The sequence below is a fragment of the Hippoglossus hippoglossus genome, chromosome 1 (assembly GCF_009819705.1).
Source record: "Hippoglossus hippoglossus isolate fHipHip1 chromosome 1, fHipHip1.pri, whole genome shotgun sequence".
NCBI lineage: Eukaryota > Metazoa > Chordata > Actinopteri > Pleuronectiformes > Pleuronectidae > Hippoglossus > Hippoglossus hippoglossus.
The window spans coordinates 28938616-28953807 of record NC_047151.1 but is presented as its reverse complement, the minus strand read 5'-3'; the positions used below and the strand labels follow the sequence as shown (position 1 = coordinate 28953807).

Below are 15192 nucleotides of genomic sequence, written 5' to 3'. Positions count from 1 at the left end.
ACCACTGCCACCAGCAACAAATGACTGCAGCCCGTTTAAAGGTTTCTTCAAACTGTTTCAGCTTCAGGGTGGGCCAACAGCAAACAGCTAACAAAAAGAAATGTAGCTACTCAAATAAAGAAACAAAATGACAAGTTACCTAACCAACTCCCAATCCAAAAACAGCAGGAAACAAGGGTTAAACAAAGGTGCTACCAAACCGGGCTGGTACATCAGATCTTAACACATTTCACAAGGTCATAGTCTGGCTGGCAGTGGCAAGAGGAGAACTGAATCCAGTTCAGCCAGTACTGGTGCAGACCTGAGGGAGGTCTAAAGTTGATTAGTCACTGGATCTCCTGCTGTTTGTACTGGTTTTAAATCATAGTTCAGTTTGAAATAAATCAGATCATCATGACTCAAAAACAATTTATTTGCAATTAATCTGAGTCCATTTCTGTGAGGTCACGAACTGCACAGTGCAAACGTTTATTATAATTATTATTGATCGTAATAACAAAACTATATAATAATAAACGCCACAGCACCCCCTGTCCAAACACTAAAATACACAAATCAAGAAAGACCTGCTCCACATCTCGTAAAGACACATTTCCCAATACACAGCCTTTATCTCTATCTTTATATTGCACATTTAGAGGAACAGCCATGTCTATATTTCAATATTTCTACTTTTATTATATGTAGTATTTATATTCTTACTTTTACTACATTGTCCCCTTGCACTGCTTCTTCCTCGTGCTGCTCTGTCAATTGTGAATGTCCTCACACGGAGGATCCACCTCGGTGCAGCTTATCTTAATTAGTTTTGTTTGTAGAGCACTTTGAACACTTCTCAAAGACACCTCACAGCATAACAACAAAACAGAAAGCAGATCCAAATGAAGAACTATAAATATAACATACACATCATACTCGTCACAATCAAACATCTAAAGCAGTTTGAGAAGGTGGGTTTTGAGTAGTGAAGGTTTGACACTGGACAGCTCAGTGCAGGCTCGGAGTTGACGGTTCCAGAGGGAGGGGGCAGCTGTGCAAGAGAACTGGTGTTTTACAGAAAAGGGTCTTTCAGCAAATACTGATTCGATTTTTAATTTTGTGCTTTGTTTAGATTATTGATAAATAAAAAAACAGCCATAGCTTTATTTTGAAAGTATCCTCACTTCACATTTAATGCCCAAAATGTTTCAATAATGCAAATGTGTTTAATGTATGCAACCCTGACCCTCAAACCTCCGCCAGGGTCCAACACTCCCGTTAAATTCAATGAAGCTGCAACGAATCACACACCAGATATCACTTCCCTAAATACGACAGATTATGTCATCATTCCAGGAAGGAGAAGCTTCCTCCTCGTCGCTCTGTGCCTTCAGTCATGCTCGGTTTCTCCCTCAGGTTTGAAAGGTTTGTTGACATCATTCTGTGGCTTCGGGCTGTCGAGTGTTACTCTCGCTGTCGTCTGAGTAATTCTCATGGTCGTCAGAGTAGTGGTAACTGTCATCAGAACCGTGTTGATCATCTCCACGGTCGCCCTCATCTGAGCGGTGACCGCCGGGGTCGTCTCCATTGTGGCGGTTTGATGAGGCCTCGTCACTGTCCTTGTCCTCCCTCCCTCTCCCCCTCTCGCTGGGCTCTTCCACATCTTCGTCGTCCAGGAAGACTTTCCTGTAGCGGACAGGTTGATATCCCATGTCTGCGTCCTCCTGGTCACTGATGAACAGAAGAAAACACTTTCACCATTAGACCTGAAATATAAACCTACTTTAGCTCAGAACAGTTTTCGTCTTCTCGGTCACTGAACTGGTGAGATCTTCAAGAAGGTAGAAACTTTCTGACTTTACATCTACGTCGGGGTCTACTCTTCCAGCTTGTCAGAGCTGAGATGTGCTCAGGATGGACGACACATCTCCACTTCCTCCCACTATCTAAAAAAGAAGCCAAAATATCCCGATACGAACGCTGCCATCTTGTGCCAATGGCGTCTCTTGGAGTCAGAGTCTGTGCAGTGGTGATCGGGGGATTGAGCCGCGGTGTCGAGGTCACGCTGATACACCCGCTCAACCAACCACTGACGTCTCAGCCCGGTTTATATCATCAAATAACGAATTAATCCAAACTGATCCGAAACACTTGAACAAACTTCAGTGAGATAAGAACGACCTGAAATGACACAGAGATGTACTTAGATATTTTAATGTGGTCCATGTCCCATCTGCTATCATGGAGGAGGCGGAACCTAAAACCTATACTTCAGCCAGACACCAGGGGGCGATTGAGACGCTTTGGCTTCACTTCTGGGAGCACGTCGTCCATCTTTATTTACAGTTTCTAAATGAGCACTTCCTGTTTCCCAGCATCGACACATTTCCCTCTTCATCAACAGTTACTTGATAATGTACGCTCTGTGATTACAGATAAAACAGATAAAACCAAATGTGTGTTGGTTACACGTGACAATGGATTTGATTTGTTTCCTGTTAGAAGTCAAATTAAATGATAGTGTTTTATGGGAATCTAAAAACATGACGTGGTTTACAATTATCAGCGGTAAAGCGATGATTCGCCTCTGTCATCCTTTGAGTTTTGTGTTATCGTGACGTGCCGGGTTCGTAAAGAGGTCACAGATTCACCTGTGTTTGCTGTCACTAGACTGGGAGGCGCTGCGGGCAGGTCCTGGTTTGGCTGCTTTGCTGCAGATGAACTCCTCAGTCACTTCACATCCGTGCACGGCGTCTGTGTAGCGCTTCTCTGCCGCCTGTTTGGCGTTCCTCTGGTGTTAAAGCACAGGTTCAGAAAGCTGCTCAACGTGAAGGAACAAGTGATCAAAGCTGAAGAAGAAACATCTTCATCACTCTCTTCATCAACTTTCCCTCAGTTCACCTCATGTAGTCTTTGCTTATATTTCTAGCTTTATGACATAATGTAATGTAATAGAGTAATTGTTCATTTTTAGCATTTTAATACTATATTTCCTTTCTGTTTGCATCTATTCATTTGCATTTGAGGTCTTGACTTTCAATGTAAAGTGCCTTGAGATTATATATTTTATGAGTTGGTGCTATACAAATAAAATTGAATTGAATCTATTCAGTTTGTGCACTGATTATCTTTTTCCTGTACATCATTTTATGATTATTAAGAACATTTTTAAACACTGTTACCAAAGGTGTATCAAGTGTTTATCAATTCCATCTTTCTGAGTTTAGATGTTCAGTCTCATTAAAGCTTGAGTAAAAATAGTAATAGTTCAGCAGCAGTTTATAAAGACACTCTATATTCTCACCTGTGCAACCTGCTCCAGCAGCAGCGGCCTCCCCTTCACTCGCTGCTGCATCTCCTGGATCTCCTGCTGGTACTCCTTCCTGCGCTGGAGGTCTCGTTTCCTGCAGAGTTTAGCAACACAACTGTGAAACAGAACTGTCCCACTAGTTTACAAACAGAAAGAAGAAAGTTTGTGCTGTTGACTTCACTGGACCTGAATTCTGTGAGTTTGGTCTGGTGGGTCTGTGACAGCGCCATGTGGGGGTCGTTGGCCTGGGCTCGCTTCAACACCACCCTCTGCAGCTTCCTCTCCCTCTGCTTCTGCTTCTCCTTCCACTGCTCCTCCTCCTCGCTGGCCTTCCTCCTCTGCTCCAGCACCTTTCTACTCAGGGAGACAGACTGGTCACAGATGGAGGAAGGTTGGGACGGGGACTTCAGGACAGCAGGGGCAGCTAGTAGAGGACATGGGTGCAACAACCAGCTAGGGGGGTTAAACTGTTTTGGACTGGAAGTGAGGACTAACACACTGCTCTGCTGGGGATGATGGGAAAAGGAGTTCCACTAGGATTCAGATTTCAAACTCAAAAGACAGCTGCTGTGGTGGATATGTTTAAACAGGATATTTGAGATCTGAGGTTGTCTCCATCTCAACTAAAATAGTGGAAGCCCTCAGAGTCCTAAGATGATACCTCACGGCCTCATGGCGCTTTTTGGTGGCATCTGTGACTTTGGTAGGCAGGAGCTCCAGGCTGCCGGAGAGAGATGAACAGAGGCTCGAGTTTGGTGTCCGAGTCGCAGCGGAGCTAATGTATGGCCAGCGCCGCGTCCGAGGGCTGCTCTGCTCCTTCTCAATGTCAGCCAGGATGCGTTCGCGGTGCGAGGGGATCTGCGACGTCTTCAGATGGAAGGGTTCACATGCGGTCGTGGGCTTCACCTCCTTTCGTTTCTCCAGGTGTTTCTGGAAGCGTCTGTAGCTGGCGTCAAAGTCAGGCACCTCTTTGTTGATCTGGGGTCTGTGGGGGAAGCTGCTGACCCCTCCGGCTGCGTCGCTGCCGCCTTTGGTCTTCTTCCGTTCGCTGAGTCGTCGTGAGAGCATGCTGGGAGGCATCGAGGCCCCATGGAGCAGCTCCTGAGCTCTCATCTGCATCTTGATGGAGCGATACAGCTGCTCATCCTTCATCAGCTCCCCTGACGCTGCGGCGTACACGGCCTTGGGCACAGGCTTGGCCTTGAAGGGCTTGACTCTGTCCTGGTCGGATGCTTGTGGGAGACGCAGCTGTTTCTGCTCCTTCTTTAGTCGCTCCCTCTCCAGGAAGCTGAAAGGTTTCTGGATGGTTCGGAGGTGCTGCTCTTCTCGCTCTCGCTTGTTTCTCTGCCGCTCGTCCTTCTGCTCCTGCAGCTCTTCATAGAGCGGGAGGTGAACGTGTGCAGGTACGGGGCTGGCGCGGAACTTCCTCTGGCACTCTGTCAGCTCTTCTAGCTGCCGCCGCAGCTCTGCGTTCTCCAGCTCGATCTCTGTGCGCGTCTTTATGCCACGCTTTTGTCTCTCAGCATCACGTAGGGTCATGTGGAAAGGTTTCGGGATTGTCACCCTGTGTTTCCAGGTCTCCCTCTTCTTGCCTTTTCTCTTTCCTGATCTCTTCTGGTCTCCCGGCAGACTCTGGAGCGAGGAGGACGTCAGGTGACGAGTGTTTGGTGACAGCTTGAAGTCCCTCCACATGTTCTTGATGTGTTCCTTGGGAGAGAAGAGCAGGCCTTTCTCCACATCGTTGCTGACTTCTTCATCCTCGTCTGACGAGTCCAAGTGTCCTGAACTCCTCCTGAGTTCAACGGCAGAGTGGGACTTTCTCAGTCGGTGTGAAGCTGCTGGGCTGCTGTTTGACCACGGAAGCCTAATTAGAAATACAAATATAATATTATAAAGCACCTGCACTCAGTAAAATGAAGTGTTCACGAGGAAGAAGTTGCTTTTTGTAACAAATGAACATTGACATTTCCAGCTGGTGTTCATGTAACTCCATCTGCAAAATATAAAACCACTTACATTCAGTTCAGCTGCACACTCATTTCTTTATGAATGAATCTGTCTATTCTTCTTTCAGTCAGCTGATTCAATTGTAAAACTGCCCATCACAGCTTCTCAGGGACAAATTGGAAAAGTCCAAAACCCAAAGATATTCAATCTTCACAGTGAGGAAGACGAAACTAAATAATGTGTTTTCATTAGTTCACCTGAAACTAAGAGTTGTTGTGACTTTGTTTCCTTAGAATGAGCCTTCGTATCTCCATCAGGAGCGGCTCCTTCTCCACAGACTGCACCATGTTGCACCGCCAGGTTTCTACAGTGGCCCAGAAAGGACAAGCCAGACAGTTTGTCACCTGACGGCCACCGTAGATTCGCCCACATACTTGTGAGACTGAGCGTTATTCATTTGGTTGAAATTCACCACTAGAGGCCAGTAAATCCTTCACACTGGAGCTTGAGGCTGTTGTGCTGTGAATATCAACATGGCACCCACTTAAGGAGGATGAAGGAGTCCCATCTTTTGCCTTTTTGTCGTGTGGAGTTGTAAACCTTCTGTCTGTGTTCAAACCACAGACTGTAAATACTGTCAGACATCAGATATATCATCAAGTAACTCATTAAAACCAAACACTTGAACCAACATCACAGCGATCCAGATGTTTTGCCTTCACCTCTGGGAGCTGTGATGTCGTCCATCTTTATTTACAGTCTGCGGTTAAAACCGTCCGATCACACAGAGACGATAAACCCACCTGTGCCCCCCCTCCAGCGCTGTCAGGTCTAAAGGCTCCATGAACTTGAGCTGCAGCTTCCGTCGGTACATGCTCTCCAGCTCGGCCATGGTGCGGAGGTGGGCCTTCTTCAGCTCCTCCAGCTTGCTGTAATACTCCTCGTTGGAGAAGAAGATGCCGCTCAGGTCGAGGCGTTCTCCCGACGCCATGTAGCTGTTCATCATGAGAGGGCCGCCGTTCCCCAGACGATCATCGTCACAGAAGTCAGAGCCCGAGTCCTCGTACTCCAGCTGAAATAAAGGACAAGAGAAGAGTTTTACTTTACAGGGAAATTCACGTGCGACAGGAGCAGATGGTCAGAATGAGGTTGGCAAGAGAACGTTTGAAAGTATAAAACAAAATAGAAAATTAAGTTAAATAAAAATACAGAGAAACCCCTTTAACTACAGGCAGAAATATTATTTGTACAGAAACATACTTAAGTAAAGTGCAATGGCACAAGAATGTAAACTGTGTTTGATCATGTGTATCAGGAGATATGGAAATAAACGTATACATTTTATAAGTATATATAAGTTATTGTTTACATTGTTATGTGAATATGACTATATAAGTTTATATAGATAGATAGATAGATAGATAGATAGATATGGGTATAATTTCACCATAGAATATTAAATAGAAGTATACTATATAGTATAACTAAATAAAGATGTCTGTACATATATCAATACAAATGATCTATATAAATTTGTTCACTATAGTATACATTATGCATTATGATATGAATATAGAATGGTATGTAAATATTAATATATAAATAGGTGAATGTCACAATAAGAGGCATTAGTATGGAATAATATAATTGTGATATGACAGCAAAGGGAACGAGGGAGAGTTCCTTTTACGTCAGATTGAATTATATGATTTCAAGAACTTCTTCAGGCTGATACTTGTATTTCGAAGTTTCCAGAGAGTAAGACTCTGTGCTGGCGTCAGGATGGTGTTTGTCCTGCAGGCCTCCTGGAGCAGCCCTGCTCAGAGGCACTCGGGCTCCTCCAGGACTAAGCTTATTATCCTGCCACCCCAGAGACATGGGACATATGGTGGAGCAGCTCAGCAGGAAGCTGGGCCCACACACGTTCTGCTTCAGGCGTCTGGCTTCACGGCCGCTCACGTTATCACGACGCGCTTCATTCAGGAGCTTCACCGAACGGCTGCAGGGAACCACGGTCAAACCATAATGAAGTGATGGGGATTATAAAGTGAACATGACGTCTGATAATCTCGTCTAAGTATAGTCTGGTCAACAAAGTGTGCAGGTCAAATCCCCTCCAGCACACGGACCTGGATGTGTCAGCAGGACGTGGATCAGACCTGCAGCTCAGGAAGGATTTCTCTTAGTACTTTTCTCGACCCATTATATTCTCTCTGTGGTTAAAGTACACATACTCAGTGTTTTCAGTATTTTTTATTGCCTATTTCTATGATGTTTAATACTTTTTCACGTGTTCTCTTGTCGACCTCGTTTTGACATCAGCTGCTATAACAAGTGAATTTCCCCAGAGTCCATAAACCTGATCTCATTTCAGCTGAGTCAGCTAATTCAGGACGAGCAGGGATGTGGTGAAGCACAAAAAAACACTTGTTCAATTAACTAATTAATTTAAATCCACCTTTTTAAACAAAAACCGCCTCCGGATGTGACCCTTGACCTGCTGCGGCTGCATTAGACACGTTGTGTTTAAACTTTCAGTTAAATTATAAAAACACGTTTATTGAGCAGTTTGGTTTAAGACGTCAAACACGAATTAGAACAAGTTTAACTCAGTCACAGTTTCTCACTTTGAATCAAATCATTCTTTACGTTTTGTTTTTGTTACATGTTGAGAATGTAAAATGTAGAAAGAATCATTTCCGTAGAGTTAATTCAGTGGAGTCAGACTCTGGGGACTCTAACGGGGCTCACCTCCGCCTCGTGGTCCCGGTTGTCCCGGGTGTCCCGGTGTCCCGAGGCCGCGCAGGGCAACGCTCGGTCCCGCTCGTACGACGCCAGCGGCGCCTTCGTGAGCGGGTCCACCGGCGTCTTCAGACACGACGTCACCAGGACGTTTGTCCGGTGAGAGTCCATCACTTCCGTCAAAAGGCTCCGGTTCGAAAACACGTTGTTCCTGAACCACCAGGAGAGACCGGGTGTCGGTTACCAGGCAACGGGCAGCGCTGGGAGGAAGTGACGCGGCCGAACCGGAAGTCAGGGCTCCTCACGAAATAAAAGTGTCTCACCTTTTGTTTTACTCGTTCCTTTATTGTTATTGTCATATTTCTGCTTTCATGTGTTCAAGTGACACAGCTCTATATTTATTCATATAATTTGAACACTTCAACGTGCTCGTCTCCTTATCACATCCTGCTCAGTCATTACTTACATTTAATTTTATTGCTTTGCCATCGAAGCACTTTGTAAACTCTGTTTTTCAAACTGTGCTATAAAATTAAAGTTTATTTATTCTTATTGGATGTTTGTCTTGTTTTTATCGGTTTTGGAAAGTGGCATATGAAAGAAACGGGTTATGATTTTGATTTCTGAACGCTCTCTGGACCAGTCTCCCTGAAGACCGGAGGGCAGCAAGAGTGAATTAACATAAAATAAATAAAATATCATATATATATTTATATATAAAATAATCTTAGACACTAATGTCCTCAAGCTCCAGTGTATTGACCATTCACTGTTAAATCAACAAAGCATACAAAACACTATAAACTGAATTTTAGATATTAAATGCATGTATTTCAGCATTTCATTTTTGCATTTATGTAATATTGAGTACTTTTGTAATTTCTAATTTTGGCAGTTTCAGTCCTCAATAATCTAATGGACTCTTTAATAAAGGTTTAGAAATTTAAAAAAATCCAGAAAATCTGAAACAAATGACCCGAGTGTTCAGCAGAATGAGGACACAGGCAACAGCTGGAGTGTCAACAAAAAAAAACAAGCCTTTTTTATTAAATTATGCAACGTAACAACTACAGTGGAAATCTGAACAGACTGGTGTCCACACGGCCGTCCGATCCCTCGCAGTGCGAACAGGCTTAGTTACAGAACTCACAGGACAAACTCAAATCCCTTATCGAGCGCTCACCTGCAACAGAAGAAAACACAGGTTCAGTTAAGACTTCCAGTCAGAAGGAAGTTCCCTCAGCAGCAGGAAGCAGAGCCGGAGTCTAATCCACAGTCGGGATGAGGTGTCTTACCAAGTCGTCAATCTTGAGGATGCTGCGGACCGTCTCTGTGGCCAGGGTCAGGCAGCAGATGGAAACCAGCAGAGGCTGCACCACCAGCTCCTCCAGGATGTTGGAGATCCCGCCCTGTCACAAACGCACAGTAAACCAGTGGTGAATAATCAGCACCATCACATGTGCTGATTTCATAAAGATCACTGCAAGAAAAAATGATTTCCATTTTCCTAATCGATCTGGTGAGAAACCAGAGAAACTAAAACCATCTTCTCTTTTCTACACTTTGTTCTTGCTGTGTTATTTCACGGACATTAATGAGTAATCACAGCGTCAAACCCACCTTACGGACGTTGATGCCCGCCATCTTGTCCCCCTGGGCGTGCCTGTTGCGGAGCTCTGTCACAGTGGAGATGGGGTTCAGGCCGGCGTTCTCAGCCAGCGTGGAGGGGACCACCTCCAGGGCGTCAGCGTACGCCCGCACGCAGTAGGCTTCCATGCCAGCCAGGGTACGCGAGTACTCGGCCAGACGCACGGCCAGCTCGATCTCGGGAGCGCCGCCGCCGGCGATCAGGGCCCTGAGGGACGGAGGGACAGACAGAAGATGAAAAGGTTGAAGAAAACTAACAAATCTTCTTTCACATCAACAGAAACAATTATATATTCATTATTATTTAACATTATATTCATTGGAGATTCCTCCGTTGTCAGTGTTTCTGGGAAATGTAACATACGTGTGTGAACGCTCCCCCGCCAAGTTGCTGATACAACCAGGCGAGAAGTAACGGGGAGCGTTCCACTTTAATGTTCCTCCGTTTGTTACGCTCTTACACAATGAAACTTTGCAGGAGCGCCTTTGACAGAGGGAATCTGTGAGTGTACGTTCAATATCCAGGAAGTAGAAATAATTAACAGTATTTGGACGTAATCTTTCTACTCTTATGTCATCGATCATGAGTTTATTTTTCCGTCTCGTCTGTGACAAACTGCAGAAATGACCAACCTCTTCTTGACCAGGCAGCGGATGACACACAGGGCGTCGTGGATGGAGCGCTCGGCCTCCTCGATCACCAGCTTGTTGGAGCCTCGGACCACGATGCTCACCGTCTTCCCAGGGCTGGCACAGCCTGTGATCTGCACGGAGCAACAGTAGAAGGGATTAGCGGAGATGGAACATCGAGGTGCGTCAGTTACGTCCCTTCACAGCTATAACATCAAAACTGAATAATCCAGGATGCCAGTCTTACCTTGACCAGTTTGCCAGATCCGTCCAGGTGGACCTCCTCCACCAGCTCCGCTGATCCGAGCATCTCAGGTAAGAAGTGGTCGATGTGAGCGATGGGCTTGGTGCCAATAGTCTGCAGAGGAGCAGAGACTTCATTTTATTTTCCGGTCACAGATCAGCTTTATTCCAAAGTACGATGAGTTGGGAGAAATGTCCCGGTTTTCTTGTTAATATTTAATTCCAGCGGTTTAAGTTCATATGGAAACGTTCCTCTGTGATGTTTTCATTTCATATTCAACAAACTAATTAGGAAGACATCGATTTTCTCAGTGTGAAAACTGACGTTACTCATAAGAGACAAAGTGCTGCGAGTGTGAAACTCCGCTGACGCTCACCTTGCATATGAACTCGATGTCTTCTCTCTCGATTTCCTTCACCACCATGATCTTCATTTTGTTGAGGAAGTGCAGGGCGAGGTCGCTCAGAGCATCTCTGTCACAGGACGGTTTGTCGTCAGTATCAAACATGTTCGTATCAAGAGTCTGACGAGTTGTACAAACCAGAATCTGTGGTCATGTGATCGGTGCTTGTGTACCTGAGGATGGACTTCTGGATGAGCAGCATGTTGCAGCCGGCCTTCTTGATCTGTTTCACCAGGTTGAGGATGTAAGCACGTTCCTCCCGGAGAACGCGATCCATCTGGGCGTAGTCTGAGACCACGATCTGGTTGTCCATCTGCATCGCAACATAAACAAAACCCACACACAGCAGGTCAGGAACCTCTCCAGGTAAAAATCACATTTTACATCTGTCACCGAAAATAAAAGTCTCCACTTGTGATAAACAAGTTTCACGAGAGACTCTTTCCTCTCAGCTGATCCGATCACTCACGTCGGTCTTCGGAGGGGACAGGCAGAACTGGATGAGGCCGATCTTGGCCTTCTCAACACGGGTCACGCCGGTGCTCGCCACCCTCTGGGTCAGCACCAGGCCATCCACCAGCTCACAGTCATCAATTGTGCCACTGAAAACAAACACACTTCAAATTCTGCTGCACTATTTCACAGTCGGAGGTTTAAAATGCTTTTGAACAAAACATTACACACAAAACTGTTATATTTCCCTGTATAACTTCTAAATAGGTCAAATGCTGTTGATGCTATATGATTAAAAACAGCTGGATTCCAGTTCTCACACTCACCCGAGCTTCTTGATGATCTTGATGTCCTGCAGGTCGACGTTGGTGGCGGTTGCCGGGTCGATGACTCTCATGACGGCGTCCACGCTCATGGGCGCCAGCAGGCTGGAGTACTGCGACACCACCTTGGAGCACAGTGACGTGGTGGCGCTGTTGAGCAGCGTCTCCCGGTCGCTGAGCTGCACCGGTCGGCTCATGGCCGTCAGCACCTCCACGCCCTTCTCCACAGCCTTCTGGAACGACTCCGAGATGGTGGTGGGGTGGATACCTGACGGGACCAAGTGTGAACAGCAACGTTCAGACAAGTGACACATCAATCAATCCTGTCGCTGAATTTACAACAACACTATTGATCGTGTTGACATTCTTCAGTCTCACCTTTCTGGAGCAGTTTGGAGCAAGAATCCAGCAGCGCTCCGGCAATCACCACCACGGAGGTGGTGCCGTCCCCTGCCTCGATGTCCTGGGCTTTGGACAGTTCCACCAGCTGAAACACACATTTCAAGTTAGGACAAAAGGAAAAGTCTGCACTCACACACTCACACACCTCCTTTCCTCTTGAGGGGAATCAATCCACCACACGGTTCGTTAACGTACCATTTTGGCGGCAGGGTGCAGCACCTGCATCTGCTTCAGAATGGTGGCACCGTCGTTAGTGATGGTCACGTCACCTTTCTCGTCCTGGATCTGAAACAGCACAACAGCTTCTGCTTAGAGACGCGTGTTACAAGCGTGGAGCTGAGCAGACTCAGAGACAAACAATCTGTTCACTGACCATCTTGTCCATTCCTTTGGGTCCCAGGCTCGTTCTGATGGCATCTGCAACGGCTGTGAAACAAGAAGAGGAAGAGTCAGAACAGTGTCAACGATCGTCGTCTCTTCCACATCGCCACCAAAACCTCCAGAGGCTCATTGTCCTCCCAAGGTGACGTCTTAGTCTGTGTCCTCTACTGGTTCTGTTCGGATGCATTTCTTCAGTTTGGCCTCTGGATAATCTCCTGCAGTGTCCTCACATGAGCTGGTGCTGCGTCATCCAGGGCTTCCACTCCCCAGTGAAACAAACTGACGGACACTTCAGGAGAGGAAGCAGTTCAGTGTGAGACAGATTAACGTGGATGAGACCCCGTCACTGAAGATACAGATGTTACCGACTGTTAACATGGAACCCATCACGTGTCCAGATCGTATCAAGTTCGAGAGAGAGAGGATGGATGATAGATGGATGATGAATGGATGGATGATAGATGGATGGATGATAGATGAATAGATGATAGAAGGATGGATGGATGATAAATGGATGATAGATGATAAATAGATGATAAATAGATGAATGTACGTCAGGATGATAAAATGAACACAGAACATGAATAATTCACCAACACCTCCTCCGTTATAAGGAAGAACAATAAACCCAGTTCCCCGTCGTCCATCAGAACCTCGCCCGACTCAGCAGGTGATTTGAGTTCTCCTGTTAAAGACGTTGAGCTCAGATCAGCCTCGGAATGAACCAGAGCATCTTGTAGAACGGAACCAAACCCGGGTCACAGATCTGGAATCTGCCGAGTCACGCTGCTCGCGCCCTACAGCGCACGCACAGGCTCCATGTGAGGAAGAACCCGGGTGAGAGGACCGACATGTGCACAACACACGTAGAAAACCTGCGCAGCACGGAAACGTCTTTATTCGCGTTGTGCGGTTTTAGCGGTAATCTGGGATTGTGTCGGCGGGGGGGGGGGGGGCGCAGCCCGGCCCATCCCCGGGGCTTTGCCTCGGAACGGGCCGCAGAGATGTCCCCCGCACGGTTAGCTCCAGTTAGCATGTAGCTCACCTTTAGCAGCAGAGATGTTGCTGAAGCGGATCTGGGCCGGCTTGTCCCGGTCCACATACGCCCTTCCTTTGTTTCTGCCTCCCATCGAGAGTCTCGGTGCCGCCATCAACTCGGGCATCGCGGCCAACTAACGGATGGAGGGTGTTCGGGTGGAGGTTCGGAGCGGTGCCGGGGGACCGCGGGGCTGATGGACGCGGTTCGGCGGCGGATGGAGTCGGATTGAGGTGAAATCGTCCCGGTGCCGGTGAGAAGCTTCCAGAACCACGGCAGCCTGCGCAGAGAGAGGGCGGATCCGGCGACTTGATATGACGTATCCAGACCGAACGCGTCCATCACCGATTCGACAGGATTAATTTATTAACTCACCGAAACAGTTAAAAATCAGCTTAAATTCACCGAGTAATCAACAATCATCAAAGTTTAAATGATTTAATGTGTTTTTGTCGTCACTGATTTGTGAATTTAAACATTTAGCTGAGACACGCTGACCGCGGATCGATTGCTTCTGTCTGTTGAGGCTGCAGATGCTAGTGGGTGCTAACATGCTAACAGGAAGCTGAAGCGTGTTTCCTGTCTCCGCTTCAGGTCTGAGTGAACGAAGTGATCCTCCGTCAGGTAGGTTCCTCTCACGCCTGCAGCTCGGGGCTCTGCTCGGGTTCACCCGAACCCGAACCCTCTCACTGGGGCTGCGAGAGGCTCCGGGTTAGCTCCGTTAGCTTAGCATCCAGAGTCTCGTGCTGGGGCAGGAGCAACAAACTGTCCACAGTCCTCAAATGTGACCCGAGTCCAAAGTTTAATATCTAATATATATATAAAGTATAAGGATAAGCTGCAGAGTGAAATGATTCAGGACAAGTAGAAGCTCTGTTGACTCTTTAGATTATTATTACATGAATGTGCACTTTAATTGTTGCTGTTGCATGAAATAGATTTGTATTTGTTCTCCTTACATATTGTCACATTTCCACAGAACCTGAACTAACATCTACACATTACAAATAGAAACAACAACAAATCAAACTTATTCAGAGAAAAGGCAGAAAATCCTCACGTGAAGCAACTGGAACCGAGAACTATTTGTTGTTGTTCATTGTGTATTGAGAGGGACAGTTTGTCCACCAGGGAGCAGAGACAAGTTTATGTATCTCCATGATCATCATCATATTGATCATTGGTATTTATGTCACTTTCACTTACTGGCAGATATATCTTTACGACCTAATATCCAAATATTAGCCTGGTTGATTTATCGCTCAGGTTCTGATTGTGAGTCCTGATCTTGGCAAATGAGAATCCTGCTCCCACGTTCACGTGAACACGAACAGTAAAGACGATCGTTTGCTCGTTTCAAAAGGATTTGAAAAGGTTACATTAACAGAGTTTGTGTTCAGCCTGTGTTCTGTAATACATGTGGGTGCTCGTCCTGCAGCCTGCCGTCATGCTGCCTCTGAAGGAGAAGGACAAACCCATTGTCCAGAAACTGCTTTCTGCCGGCTGCTGCGCTCGCTGCATCCTCAGATTCTGCTGCACTCGCGTCCAGGCCGCCTACCGACAGCCACAGCAGGTGGGACACACACGTAGCATCTGCTGTGCTCATTAATCACTATTTCTAAATGTCCAGTGTTCCCTCTTTACCCCAGTTGTCATTGTCTCATCTCACCCAGGAAACACTGAAGGAGCTTCTAG

The 15192-nt window shown here is 46.4% G+C and overlaps 3 protein-coding genes across 4 annotated transcripts in view; 1 reads left to right on the top strand and 2 right to left on the bottom strand.

Annotated features, from left to right (window-relative positions):
* Nucleotides 1–1226: 1226 nt before the first annotated feature.
* fam161a (FAM161 centrosomal protein A) lies at nucleotides 1227–8149 on the bottom strand. The gene is made up of 7 exons (XM_034589369.1): nucleotides 7988–8149; nucleotides 6040–6302; nucleotides 3951–5153; nucleotides 3476–3643; nucleotides 3284–3383; nucleotides 2631–2770; nucleotides 1227–1710 (listed from the first exon to the last, which is right to left on the bottom strand). The coding sequence occupies exons 1-7, from the start codon at nucleotides 8147–8149 to the stop codon at nucleotides 1416–1418; spliced, it is 2331 nt and encodes a 776-aa protein (XP_034445260.1). The 3' UTR covers nucleotides 1227–1415.
* An 841-nt stretch (nucleotides 8150–8990) lies between these two features.
* Nucleotides 8991–13806, bottom strand: cct4 (chaperonin containing TCP1, subunit 4 (delta)). The gene is made up of 13 exons (XM_034589468.1): nucleotides 13507–13806; nucleotides 12454–12506; nucleotides 12276–12365; nucleotides 12057–12165; nucleotides 11682–11946; nucleotides 11372–11504; nucleotides 11076–11215; nucleotides 10876–10972; nucleotides 10503–10613; nucleotides 10259–10389; nucleotides 9599–9833; nucleotides 9274–9387; nucleotides 8991–9161 (listed from the first exon to the last, which is right to left on the bottom strand). Exons 1-13 carry the CDS (start codon nucleotides 13622–13624, stop codon nucleotides 9147–9149), a joined length of 1611 nt encoding a protein of 536 aa, XP_034445359.1. The 5' UTR covers nucleotides 13625–13806; the 3' UTR covers nucleotides 8991–9146.
* Nucleotides 13807–13949: 143 nt separating this feature from the next.
* The window catches only part of pus10 (pseudouridine synthase 10), an 8106-nt gene continuing 6863 nt past the window's right edge, over nucleotides 13950–15192 (top strand). The window contains exons 1-3 of one of the 2 annotated variants that reach the window (XM_034589419.1): nucleotides 13950–14121; nucleotides 14936–15070; nucleotides 15171–15192. The exon at nucleotides 15171–15192 is cut by the window's right edge and continues 122 nt beyond it. In XM_034589419.1, the coding sequence (XP_034445310.1) occupies nucleotides 14945–15070; nucleotides 15171–15192 (148 nt within the window). In that variant the 5' untranslated portion in view covers nucleotides 13950–14121; nucleotides 14936–14944. The remainder of the gene's footprint in view (nucleotides 14122–14935; nucleotides 15071–15170) is intronic. The other variant, XM_034589410.1, reaches the window with a different exon arrangement.

Excerpts from the sequence above, each read along its gene's own strand:
- fam161a (XM_034589369.1), bottom strand. The coding sequence starts at position 8,149 with ATGGACTCTCACCGGACAAACGTCCTGGTGACGTCGTGTCTGAAGACG. Across the intron at positions 5,154-6,039 it reads GCGCTGGAGGGGGGGCACAG|GCTTCCGTGGTCAAACAGCA; the intron begins GTGGGTTTATCG and ends ATTTCTAATTAG. Across the intron at positions 3,384-3,475 it reads ACCAAACTCACAGAATTCAG|GAAACGAGACCTCCAGCGCA; the intron begins GTCCAGTGAAGT and ends TAAACTCTGCAG.
- cct4 (XM_034589468.1), bottom strand. The coding sequence starts at position 13,624 with ATGCCCGAGTTGATGGCGGCACCGAGACTCTCGATGGGAGGCAGAAAC. Across the intron at positions 10,614-10,875 it reads ACATCGAGTTCATATGCAAG|ACTATTGGCACCAAGCCCAT; the intron begins GTGAGCGTCAGC and ends GCTCCTCTGCAG. Across the intron at positions 9,834-10,258 it reads CGCTGCCTGGTCAAGAAGAG|GGCCCTGATCGCCGGCGGCG; the intron begins GTTGGTCATTTC and ends TCCGTCCCTCAG.